The sequence below is a fragment of the Taudactylus pleione genome, unplaced genomic scaffold (assembly GCF_031769625.1).
Source record: "Taudactylus pleione unplaced genomic scaffold, aTauple2 ptg001573l, whole genome shotgun sequence".
NCBI lineage: Eukaryota > Metazoa > Chordata > Amphibia > Anura > Myobatrachidae > Taudactylus > Taudactylus pleione.
In genome coordinates this window covers 647,335-661,518 of record NW_028285970.1, presented here as the reverse complement: position 1 = coordinate 661,518, position 14,184 = coordinate 647,335, and the positions used below count along the sequence as shown (strand labels likewise).

Genomic DNA, 14,184 nt, shown 5'->3' with positions numbered 1-14,184 from the left:
AGGGTTCTATACAGCTCACCAGCCAGTGGGTGTATGATTCTTGTGGGTAGAGGTGCAGGGATCTAGAACAGCTTTATATGCAGGTGTTAACCAGGTCTCTCATAGGAGCTAAGCCCACCATGTTATTCTACACAGTAAAAACAAGATGGCCCCTGCACATGCTCAGTAGTGACCATGGTGGCCGTTTTGGAACAAGACATGAAGCCTCCCTGGAGAAACAGGAAGACCGAAGTCCTCTTTCAACAGGAACCACCCGGCACCAGCGAAAACTAAATGCTATCAAGTAGACAACTGCAACTTAAGAAGCCTACTGAAATACTCATATTTTAATCTGTCACTGATTAATGCAAAAGCACATTACTATTTTGTGGATTAACCTGTTTGCATACAAATATTATTATCTAAAATTTAGAATAGTGGTGAGCAACAGGTACTCAGTGTCCCATTCTGACTTGTTCTCTGCTACTATATAAAATAGCAGAGCATAAGCAGACAGCTTCTATGTTACGTGATCTTCTATGCACAATGCAGGGAGGTCGCATAGTACATCCAATTGTATAAGTGGGGAATGCAGGAAATTATGCACTACATGTTCAACCTCCTTCATCGGCAGGCTCCAAACTAAGTATCTATTTTTACTAATGTTTACTAGAACAGCTACTGAGTGGCATGTGTGGAGGCTTGAATGGTACATAGGGGCATGTAGGGTTGCCTGAGGGGCATATATAGAGCATGTGCACAAAGTCTGAGTGATATTTTGAGTTGTGTGTTGGTTTGAGTGACATGATATATAAACTACTCTAAAACCAGAAAACAGTGCTGCATAGAATTTGGCAAATATCAAAACACTCAATTTATTAAAATTAAATAAATACAAATGCATGTATCACAAAGAAACACAGAAATCAACAAATAAGAAAACCATCATAAAAATCAACCATATATCAGTATATGTTTAAGATAATCAGGCTTTACCATAAGCTCAATACTCTAATAACACTAATACATACTTACTGACATTTTATGTACCCCATCTTGGAGAAACACAAAGAGGGGATGCCGCTGGTGGGGGCGGAGCTGGACTTTTTGCATCATTTACCATCATTAAGTCCAATCCCCTCATAGCATAAAGTCCTTAATCACATGTCTTTGACAACATTTTTACATTTAGATAAACATCAGTGAGACTGAAGTGCAAGTGGAGATCATTAAGTGTCACATAGATAAGACATTGATCTTCTAAGCCAAGAAGTTAAAAAGTTAACAACTTAACTATAGATTTCTACACAGTTAGATTCATATAGATGTTGAAAAATAAACCTTTAATAAGAGATGGCAACCTGATAACTAAGAATAAACTATGAATATATCCAGCATGTTCTTAACAGGAGAGAGTTCAAGGTGAGATCTAAAATGTAATGCTAGCACAGAATGATATCCCCAGTTCTCATTCCCTAGCAGTTTTGTCTTTTAATTGAAACTTTGACAAAGAGCTAGATCACTGGCCTGCAACCTGTAGCTCGCGAGCTACCAGTAGCTTGCGGTCTTAATTGAGTGCCGGAGGTAGAGAAGGCACTTCCGCGCGCACCGAATGGCCATTGAAAAGGGGGCATGTCTATAAGATGCGTCACCTTTTTGTCACTCTTGGGGGCGTGCCCGGCACTTACAGACATGCCGGGTAGCCCCCAAGCACTGCTGACAGGGAGAATAGATACCGGGCGCATGCGCCCAGCGTCTTTTCACCGGCGGTGACCGGCTCACTGCACATTTCCCCACCCGCGGACACTGCGACCCGCGGATGAAGTCGGCACCCGCAGGCTGTGAGGGCAGAGTGCTTTTTGCCCTCCTGAAGGAGGCAAGGGTGCTTTTTGATCTCCAGAGGGAGGGCAGGGTGCAGCGCCCCACTAAAACAGCCTAGCGGGAACGCTAATATCCTCCCGGCTCTAGTAGACACACCACGGCTAACCAAGCCGCACCTCAGTCATCAGGCCAGATCATAACCTCCGGCTCCAGTAGCCACATCACGGCTAACCAAGCCGCACCTCGGTCACCAGGCCGCATCATATCATCCAGCGGTAGTAGCCACACCATGGCTAACCAAGCCGCACCTCAGTCCTCAGACCGCATCGTATCCTCCGGCGGAAGTAGCTGCACCGCGGCTAATCAATTCCTTAGGCTGTACCAGCCACATCAATTCTACCAATTATTAGCTGCATCAATTCCACAGGCTGTACCAGCCACATCAATTCTACCAGCTACAAATAGCTTCAGTTCCACAGACTGTACCAGGCACATTATTTCACCAGCGGCAATTGCCGCATCTATACCACCAGTGCTACATTAGCCACATTTATACGACCAGTGCTACATTAGCCACATTTATACCACCAGTGCTACATTAGCCACATTTATACCACCAGTGCTACAGTAGCTGCATCTATACGACCAGTGCTACTTTAGCCGCATCTATACCACCAGCGCTGCATTAGCCGCATGTCAGCTATCGGCTCTTGTTTTATTCTAGGACTCCTGGGAGATCTGTGTAAACCCCTACTACTCCGAGTTTATGTCCAGGCGGCTGCCTAATTACCAATAAACGCACCTAGTTCTAAGGGAACAATGGGGTGGCAGTTAGTGGCAGAAGACCTCGTCTGTTGAGTTTTGGGGGTTTACGCAGTGTATCCTAGGAAAACTGTAACAGTGTTTCAACAAAGGTATAATTGATCTGTCCTATAGCACAAAGGTACAGTTGATCTGTCCTATAGCACCAAGCACCATGGACAATCAAAGCACATTGTGATTGAACATCACTTCATCCGTGATCTTGTAGAGAATGGATCTGTTGCTGTAATCCATAGAGCAAGTTAGAAGAATCCTGCTGATATACTGTACTAGCAAAAGGAGTTACAGTACAGTTACTGGTCTCTTTTTAGAGAAATGTGGAATGGAATATACTTGATAATATTTAAATGTTATTTGTTGTCTAACCTCTTGTTTAATTACAGGTAATTGCTGCATAATTGTATAAAAGATTATATTTATGTAGCTAAACAGAGCTTGCAATGATTGGGGGTGTTGGTATATGGAGTGTGCTACTGCACTGTCTCCATGATCCTCCTATACTGAAGCATCAGTCCTTTACCAAGATGGCCACTAACAGTGATACTGAACATGCATGGCACCATCTTGCCACTGTGTTAAAGCATCACAGTACTACACATTTTTTTTCAATACTTAAATAAGCAGCAGGGTGGCAGAACCTAAGGGTTTGGTGCTGTTGTAGGCAGTGGAGAGGAGATTATGGGATAAGTGAGGGAAACGCAAGAGGGAGGAGGGCCATGCTCAGGAGAGCTTACAATCTAACGGGGAGGAGAAGACAGAAAGGGGTGACAGAAGGGAGAGACAGTGCGTGATGAGCATTGAACAGTGGGTTAGGATGAGAGCTGTAAGGCTTTGACAAAGAAGTGGGGCTTGAGAGCCCGTTTCAAGTTTTGTAGATACGTGGTAGTTGATATCATCTTTAATAAAGGATAACTTTGGGCAGCCTTATATTATTTTTGTTTTACAATACACTGCTTAATGATGTCTTAACTGCTATGTGAAGCTTATATAAGGCCTCTGTGTATATGTTTTACAAGAAAAACCTCCAAAAAAGGTGTGTTTTTAACTGCAATTTAATAGCGTTTGAAGCATAGATGTCAATACAGGACTAGAAGAACTGAAGAGCTTTGACGTTGGATTTCCAGCTTAATTGTTTTGAACAAAATATGAACTAATACCAATTTATTTAATTGTGCTAAAAACACACATATTCACAGTGTCTACTGTTTATTTTAATTAAATTCATAATTCAATTTAGTTTAAATATATAGGGGTGGGCTAATATATTGCATCTCCACTAAATGACATTATCTCCTCCTAATTTACCTTGTGTGTCCCTTTATATAACTAAATGGTATAAAAATGGCATATAAAGGCGAAAACATTTTGGTCAATCCTTTTTTTAAACAAATCCATCATACGTATATTCATAACTTCCATTATAATAAACATTTCTTACAACCAAAAGCTTTCAAACCAAACCAAAAGTACATTCCATCAGTATCAAAATCAAAACATTTACATAACTAGCACATTAAGCACCCTATATTACCATGCTTATATAGTATTTCTCTCTTCCTACTTTGATTTGAGTACAATAAAGTGCAATTGTTTTTACCATGAATCTCCATCGTGTCACAATAAGTCTGAATAAATGCCTTTATTAAGTGCTTAAAAATAATAAATGAATATGGGTTCTGTTCAAAATTACATATAATATATAATTCAAGCTCTTAGTGGTATGTAGAGGAATTTTGGAGACCATGTGTGGACTGAGGGCCTGATTCAGAGCCGGACGCTCTGACCAGAGCGCTCGCTCTGAATCAGGGCCCTCCTACATGAAAATGGAGCGGTCTCTTGGACGCTCGCATAGCTGTGGGTGACCACCCACAGCTATAGCGAGCGTCCATGATGATGGTCGCAATGGTCAAGACCATCGCGACCATCGGGCTTGCGACGGAGACCCTGCGCTAGGGCTCCAGGGCTTGCGCTGCCGCAAGCCCTGGAGTGATTTTGGCTCTATCAGAGCCAAAATCACTCCCACTGACATCACTACTGATGTCAGTGAGGCCGGCTTCAGACGGTAGGCGTTCCCATGGGAACGCCTCCGTCTGGCAGCCACGCCCCTGGCACGCCCACTAAAGGGGGCGTGCTGTCAATCAACATCGACAGCACGCCCCCTTTGGTGTGAGACCCGGAGCGACGGCTATCCCGTCGCTAGCCGGGTCTCGCGCATGCGCACGACGGAGCTCCCTCCGTCGTGCGCATGCGCAGTAGGGTACCATCGACCCACTTGCGAGCGTCCTGTGCTCGCGAGCGGGTCTGAATGACCCCCTGAGGGTTTTTTAGGACAATTGGGCATCTGAGTGCTTGTTGTGCCATATTGTAGCATTTGCTGGAATTTTGAGATGAGTGATGTGGGAATGCTTTGGTAAATTTGAGGCTGTTTTTAATTCTTGAAATGAAATGTAATGTATGGAGTGTGGAGGACTACGTGTGCAGCCCTGGAGGTATGTGAGGCTACCTCTCACTGGCATAGGGTGTGGTCCATTTGAATTTCTGATATCAAAATTTGTGGTTCACTTAAGAATTGTAAAGTTTTTGATTTTGCAAGCTTTTTTTTAGTCAGTTTCAAAAGGGTTATAATACAGCTAACAAATTTGTGGGGCTTTAAATAAGGAATTTACAATTACAAAAATATTTAGATCACCTTGGAGTTCTATTAACGTGTATGAAATAATTTGAATTCAGTATTTTGATATTGATATATCTATAGAATGTCAGTTACCTGACAGCTATTTATCCTTGTGCTTATATATTTGTTAAAAGAGATTATTATTTTCACACTATGGGCCTGATTCAGAGCCGGACGCTCTGAAAGAGCGCTCGCTCTGAATCAGGGCTCTCCTACCTAAAAATGGAGCGGCCTCCTGGCCGCTCGCATAACTGTGGGTGACCACCCACAGCTTATGCGAGCGGCCAAAAAGATGGTCACGATGGTCAAGACCATCGCGACCATCGGGCTTGCGACGACACCCTGCGGTAGGGTCTCGCTGCCGCAAGCCCAGGAGTGCTTTTGGCTCTATCAGAGCCAAAAGCACTCCCACTGACATCACTAGTGATGTCAGTGGGGCCGGACCCAGACGGTAGGCATTCCCATGGGAACGCCTCCGTCTGGGCAGCAACGCCCCCGGCACGCCCTCCAAAGGGGCGTGCTGTCACTCACCATCGACAGCACGCCCCCTTTGGTGTGAGACCCATAGCGACAGCATGGCTGTCGCTATGCGGGTCTCGCGCATGCGCACGATGGAGCTCCCTCCATCATGCGCATGCGCATTAGGGCACCATCGACCCGCTTGCGACCACTCAGCGCTCACGAGCGGGTCTGAATTAGGCCCTATATGCTGCTAATCCAGTTAGCCAGTACCAGCTGGCTCGATTTAACTACAAATAAAAAAAACTCAAAAAATGGATTGCACTTATATGTGGATTTTATGTCTAAAATAGTATACTACATTCTGTATCACTTAACTCATGATCAATTCAACAAGGCTTCTCTAAATAAAAATACATATTTAATAGACACAGACACTTAACATATCTAAAACACACATATCTAAAATACACATATCATATAGCAATTTTGACCACCAGCTCATAATATTGATTTCGTCCAGTTTAGGCCAAAAGGTTGCATCAAGCTAGCTGGCTGAATAAGCTAAGCGACAGCAGTGGGTGGCACTAACATGTGGCAGTTCAGCCTCCATCATGGCACAGAGTGGAACTGCAGTGGCAGACAGGATGGCAATTTAATAAACTATAAAATTAAAAATGTCAGGCAGCAATGCCCCAAACAGCACATAATGCAAAGAATAGAGGTACAAGATGGAATTGTCCTTGGGTCCTTCCACCCACCCTTATGTTGTATATAGTAAACAGGACATGTACAGTTTAACAAACCAATCACTTCAGCAACAGGGACTGCCAATTGTGGCTGAAGCAATTAGTTTGTTTGGGCCCCCACTACACAAGCTACCAATGGGCAGCTGACATTGCTGGCAATGATCTCTCCATACACAAACTGGATTTACAGAGGCAGGATGTTGTCGCCATCAACATCCGATTCCTCACCCTCATCTGTGTGTACATCATCTTCACACAATATTAATTCGTTCCCGCTGGAATCCACCATTACAGCCACAGGTGTCTCTGTAATTTTTGGATGTAATTGGCAGTAAAGGTCTTCCCCGTGAAATTTGTAGTTAACTTTGATGAACATCATCTTTTGCACATTTTGAGGAAGTAGCCTCTTACGCCGATCGCTGACAAGGTTCTCGGCTGTGCTGGAAACTCTTTCTGAGTACACACTGGAGGGTGGGCAGCTCAAGTAAAGCAAAGCCGGTTTGTGCAAGGACCTCCAAATTGCCTTTTTTTCCTGCCAGTAGTGAAACGGATTGTCTGACATGACTATTTGGACGCTATCATTAAAATAGTCCTCAACCATTTGTTAATGGTTTAGTTTTTTCCTGGCAACCGCACTTGCTGGAGAAATTGAAGGAGGAGCCATTGCTGCATCATGTGCCACTTCAATTGCCTACAGTGTCACAATATTTTTATGAATAAGAAAAGAATAACACACTTTTCTACCACTTACAGTGTCACAAGATTTTTTATGAATAAGAATAAGACACTGCGCTATGATTTATAGTGTCACAATATGTGGATGATAAACTGCAGTCTGGCCGACAGTGTCACCGAACAATAATAGCATAGCTAGCACACACAAAAAAATCTAAAAAAGGTTCTTTTTTTGTAGAATGATAATTTTATTTAACTTTTCTTTTTTTAAAACTGAGGAAGAGCACCCCTGGACTACATAGCACCCCTTTATGTACTGCAGCCCTAGCCCTTGATGGACAGGACAACACAGCAGCACCCCTTTATGTACTGCAGCCCCCTTTTATGTACTGCATCCCCAGCCTCTTTATGGACAATACAGCAGCCCCCCTTTATGTGCTGCAGACCTAGCTCCTTGATGGACAACACAGCAGCACCCCTTCATATACTGCAGCCCCAGCCCCTTGATGGTACTGCAGCCCCTGCCCCTTGATGGACAGACAACACAGCAGCACCCCTTTATGTACTGTAAACCCCCTTTATGTACTGCAGCCCCAGCCACTTTATGGACAACACAGCAGTTCCTCTTTATGTACTGCAGCCCTAGCCCCTTGATGGACAGGACTACACAGCAGCACCCTTTTATGTACTGCAGCCCCCTTTATGTACTGCAGCCCCAGCCCCTATATGGACAACACAGCAGCAGCCCTTTATGTACTGCAGCCCCAGCCCCTTCATGGTACTGCAGCCCCAGCCCCTTGAATGACAAGGTGACAGCAGCCTCAGCCTGCCAACACTGCACCCATCAGAAGTAGAGAACACATGCTCAGTCAGAGCAGCACAGAGCACGTCTGTTCTGTACACACTCCATAGCTGGAGTGAAAATGGCGCCGATCATCGGGACCTTTAAAGAATCCAAACCCCCCGCCCATCCAACAGCAGGATGATGATGTTTTGCCTCATTTTGGATTCCGAATTAGGTGGGAAAATCTGAGCCGGACTCGGATCTTACTCGGATCCTCCTATGTTCGGGTGGGTTTGGTTCTCGGAGAAGCGGACCTGCTTATCTCTAGTCATGATAATCTACAGGAAAGGGTGCATTGCTCATGATACAATTATAATAACTCTAGTATGTCAAAACTAAAGTTACCCATCACCGTCCTTCTTCTTCTTGTCCTTCTTCTTGGCATTTTCCTTTGCTTTTCCTTTGGCTGGTCGTGGTCCTTTCCTTCCCTTTCTACCTCTCTTGCCAGAAGTAGGGCTTTCCTCATTCTCATTTTCCTCTGCATTTGTGGCATTTTTATTCCCATCATCAATTTCTGCCAACCAAGGCTTCATATCTGGTACTCTCCAATTTTTTTCTCGACGTTTCGGAGGATTATTTTCCTCACCCTCAGAGTCATCATTTTCCCCTTTAGAATAAAAAAGACAATTTTAAAGGGGGTAATAAATGCCACTGCTCCTGTCACATGAATTTCCAGACCAAATAGATCAATAAATAGGCCCCATTCTATGAAACAAATTGTTCACGATTTTAATATAAACTGAAATCTTCTGTTTTCATTCTTATTTATCAACTTTTACTTATACAGTGTCAGCATATCCCATTGTACTTTACAATTTAATTTATTTCTTCATAGTAATCTAATGAAAATTATTCTACTTTGTAATTCAATAGGAGAAAATCCCAAATTATAAAAAAAAATGATACAAATGTACACCATAACCAGCTGCCACTGAACAACCCACATTAACTTGGACTTCCTTTGGCTGCTATCCAATCAGAATATACTAGTGTGAGAAAATGCTTCTGATTGGTTGAATGACTAATAGCATTCTTGGGCACTTCATATCAGTCATGCTCATAGTAAGCAGTTGCATCTTCCATAGAATTAAAATGACAGGAGAATTTCCACATGGACTTCAATGAATCAAGAAAAGAGATTTTAAATTATTTCAAGTGGTGAATTATGGCTTGGGAAGTATTTTTAAAATGTTTACAAAAAAAATGCAACACATTTATTAGTGTGCATAATAATAGTATTGTCCCAGCAGTGCACACCATTCATTTCGATACTCCATGTCAACATAGAAAACTGTTGATGGGTCTAAAGACAGAAGCAGTCCCCAGACTTTTCATTGGTATGTGATTACAGTTCACAAAAACAGTCATAATAAAGCAACATAAAATGATTTGTTACAAATACAAGTTGTCTCCCATATCCAAAATGCTTGGGACCAGGGGTATATTGGATAGCGAAATATTCCGTATTTTGGAATATTTGCATACCATAATAAAATTTCTTGGGAATGGAACCTAAATCTAAACACAGAATGAATGTATGTTCTATATACACCTTATATAGCCTGCAGGTCATTTACTACAATATTTTTAATAATTTTGTACATCAAAAAAAGTTTGTATACATACATGAAATTCATTTATGTTTCATATACGCCTTATATATTTTACACTAAATGCATCATATTTGTTCTGCTTAATGTTTCTTGCTAAAAATTTAATGACAAAGTTATTTTATGTTAATATTATACAAATGTGTTTATGATATATTTTCCAAAAATATTTTTTTAATTATTAAATGATAAAGCATTTTTTTTTAGCTTTGACTGTTAAAGAGCATGGTGAAAATGAGAAGATTATTATATTATTTAGGGAAATGTGATTTCTGATATATATTCAAAGTTCTGCATTTTCAAACAGAATAGTTGAACATAACTTGTAGCTCTTGCAGGTTTTTATTTCTGATGTTAAGTAAAGAGAATGATTTATCAAGCCCAGTTTGTTTATGTGAGTTTGATGCTATTGCCATTAATAATGTGACATAGAGACAAACACTTGAAGGATATTTCTGCAAAACTTATTTATGAAATTTATTTGCTGGCTGCCTCCAAAGTTTGCTAAAAATATACATAATTGTATACAGGGATAATTCAGAGGTCACTAGAAGCATTTGAAACACAAATATTTAATGCGTAAAGTAGAATAATAATCGTTCATAATCATATGCTTTTAATATTTGAAAATATTTAAAGAGATACTAACACTATAAAATATTCCTAGTACTTTCATCAAACTAAGGTAAGAATTCTTTTTTAATAATAGTGTATTTGAAAGGGTTTATTTCTAGGAGTGTCTTGGATCAGAAGCACGCTACAGAAAGCTTTGTTTAGGATATTCCTTTAGAACCCTCCTTTGTCTTCTGATTAAGTAGACAATGTTTGTATATTTAATAAGATGGACATCTTATCCATATTAATGTTACTGCATTTGTCACATTTTGGGCTACTTATTATTATTGCATTTAGGTTTACATTTGCACTAAACCATATATAACCAATCAGGCATGTGCTTATATGTCTAACCTCCACTATACAAATAAAAGGTAATTGATTACTTTGATTTAGTGCAACATTACAGCTAAATGCAATATTTTTCTCTTGCTACGGTTTGTCATGTGTGTATTATATACATCATGTAAAGTAAATCCTACGGAGGTGTGTCTTACCTGCATTTTCTCCAACTTCAATTTGTACTGTGGGTAAAAACAAATGTATATATTAGTTATTGTGTAATACATCATTGATTATTGTATTTGAACCAATGTATCAGGATGTTATAGCTTGCCTTATATGATTTAAACAAAGCATATATATATATATATATATATATATATATATATAATATATATATAGTAATTTTCATAACTTAAATATACTACAGTAGTGTACACACACATGACTTCTTTGTATATTTATTTTTTTATGAATTTTAAAATGAATTGTTTAAATCCTAAAGCAAACAAAACCATTGCATAAAAAATATATACAGTATAACATGCGAGTAAAATCCCACAATGCAATAGCAGTATAGTGTTATCAATGGATCTATAACTTATTTGCTATATGGTTATTATCACTTTTAATATAAATACATACGTTATAAAATAGATAGCCAAAAATTATTATTCATAAAATACCTTATTTATCTGTACATGGGTATAGTTTGATATCATTACTTAGTGTATGTTGATTTAAATATCAGATATCAACTGAAGTAGTACAGTGCCCCCAGTGGTTAAGTATGGTAAGGATTTTTTGCTTACTAAGCCTTATTTTTATTGAGCAAGCATAAACCAGACATGAAAGTACATTTGTTTTACTTATAAAGCACTGTTTGTCAATTAATGTTCCTTTAAACTCAACCAAAATAACTGAATTTGAAATGGGATGGCTTTCTGGCTAAGACAGCGGTGAAGAAAGTGGTGAGCTAAAACATTTATCAAGTAAGGGCAGGCACATTTCACAATTTCTCACAACATGTCAAAAAATCAGCCCATTACAGTATGACACATGTATAGCATGTACATAGTAAATCAACATTCATGCTATGGTATATATATACACATATATATATATATATATATATATATATCAGCTTAACCTTTATACAATTACTAATGGATGTTCAAACCACTGTTTTAGATATTAATACATTTTATTTAATGTAAACTGCATTACAATTTGTAGGTCCAGTTCCATAGCGTATAACATGCATGAATATAAACTCATGTTTAAAAATGAAATCTGTTATTATGCTATCAAGGAACTATTTCAAATCTATACATTTTTTAACCTATTGGGATTCCATTCATATAAATTGTTTGTATAGTGTGATACATGCCTTATGTGTCATTGACATTTTTATCAAAAATACTGCTAGGTTAATATGTATTGTTAAATCACAAAGAGAACATGAAAGCAATACAAATATATTAAATGCAGAAATGTACATTAAGAAATTAATCAAAAATTGTGCACAAGAAAGTTTAAAGCATTTTAATTACATTTTGTTTAAAGAGTAGTAAAAAAGCATTAAAAGCACACTCTTAGGAGTGAATAAGTTGGATAAAAAATTAATGCATGTTATATTCTCTAAATAAATTGTGATCTTTGAGAATATACATTGAAGATTTACACAGGCATTAAAGTTCAAATTACACAAAAAGTAACAATATGAGTATAATATTACCGTCATTTTCAGAGGCCACAAGTTTTTGGTGTTTGGGCATTATGTCTGTGCTTCTGGCAAGTGTCCTCAGCTAGTTACTTTTTGAATAAATAAATAAAAAAAGGTTTTAGAATAAACGTCTTACAGAAGAGGTTTATCTTCCAATGAGAGGACAGTGGTGTAATGTCACTTGTTGAAATATGAGAATGGACTAATTTCCCATCTCATTAAGTTTTCATGAATGTTTAGTTTATCACTTAGAATTGCAATGCTAAGGTCAAAAGGGTAAAAAGTTTCCTTTGTTAACTTTGTAGACAATGTGAAATGAACAACAGAATTTTGTTAATAAAAATAAATAACTTTTTATTTAAACCCAATAGTGAATTGTGGCCCACATAAACTATATTTATTACAAAATGGCATGCAAAGATGAATAATGAATTGCTTTAATAGTACTAAACATGACATCATCAATACAAAGAAATCATGGTTTACACTGGATTCCCAAAGACCCGATTAATGTAGTTTTAAGTGAACTGATTTTGAGAGCATTACATACCTTAATGTAATTGTGATGTGGACATGTGAACTTGCTGTTTAAAAACTCTGACAAACATACAGTTCGCAGACAACAGGTGTCTTGCATTGAAGTCAGCACACTGTCTAGCCATAGGAGCTATCCCATCTTTCCTGCTAATATGAACCGTTACAGGATCTCTGTGAAGACAGATATGAGCCTGATACACACTGATCAATTGCACAGAGGCTGCCAAAAGTTCCAAAGAGCAGACAACCTCATGCAGCTTGAGACAGTGTTCTAGGTGGACATCAGATAAGAGAGTGCTATTGTAGTCACTAACATTATAGGTAAGAAACCCTTTAAATGTTATACATGTTCAATCGTACAGTATAAAGAAAATAAAATCTATTTTACCAAACTCTGTAATAACTTGATTAGTTGTGACAAGTAATAGGTAACATTATTTTTCAATTAATTAAGATGAACTATTTAGAGCCTTTTTTTCTATAAATTTTAATTCTTATTTCTTATAACTAACTAGGTCCAGAAATGGGAAGAGATCAGTTAAATCATTTTATCTAGGACAGTGCTTTACAAATCTGGTCCTCGGGATACACTAACACTGCATGTTTTCTAGGTCTCCTCACTGGGGGGGTGATGTATCAAGCCACGGAGAGAGATAAAGTACCAACCAATCAGCTCCTGTCTTTTTTCAAATACAGCCTGTAAAATGACAGTTAGCTTGCTACTTTGGGGGAGATGTACGCACATCAAAGCTTGGGGAGAGAGCTATGGATATAGCTAAAGTACCAATCAATCAGCTCCGAGCTGTCACTTTACAGGCTGTGCTTGACTTTTAGAAGCTGATTGGTTGGTACTTTAGCTTTCTTCACTTTATTTCTCTCTAAGGCCTGATACATCTCCCCCAGAATCACATGTGAAATAATTAAAACCACCTAGGATCTTTTAAAATGTGTCAGTTTCTAATTAATACATCTGTAACAACTGGATTGTTAGTGTGTTCCGAGGATGGATTTGAGAAGCTCTTATCTTAACTATGGAAGCTACTATTAATTTTGTATCAACTTGTAACTTTAGCGGAGTACTGATACTGTTTAATCTGATTACCAGTGACTTCTGTCATAGAAAAAAACAGTGTTTACATACAGTCCATCATGCCAGTTTGTAACTAAATTTGCACATTAGCTCCTTAGTTTCACTTGCTTTTTGTATATTTCATTGCTGTACATGTGGGCAGCACATGCAGGATGACAGAGAAATGGATAGAGTATTATACCCCTTTTCCACCTAAATTCCGGGTCTGACCCGGAGTTGGAACAAAGTTCCTATCCGGATCAGACCCAGAATTTTGCCGGCGCTGACTCGGGATATTCCCGAGTCAGCGCCGCTCACACCG

The 14,184-nt window shown here is 39.1% G+C and overlaps 1 protein-coding gene across 1 annotated transcript in view; it reads right to left on the bottom strand.

Moving 5' to 3' along the window:
- The window catches only part of LOC148442288 (transmembrane channel-like protein 1), a 152,256-nt gene that overhangs the window by 81,047 nt on the left and 57,025 nt on the right, over positions 1 to 14,184 (bottom strand). Inside the window, exons 3-4 of the mRNA XM_088464078.1 lie at positions 10,746 to 10,772; positions 8,369 to 8,630 (exon numbers count right to left, since the gene is read on the bottom strand). Coding sequence (XP_088320204.1) covers positions 8,369 to 8,630; positions 10,746 to 10,772 — 289 coding nt within the window. The remainder of the gene's footprint in view (positions 1 to 8,368; positions 8,631 to 10,745; positions 10,773 to 14,184) is intronic.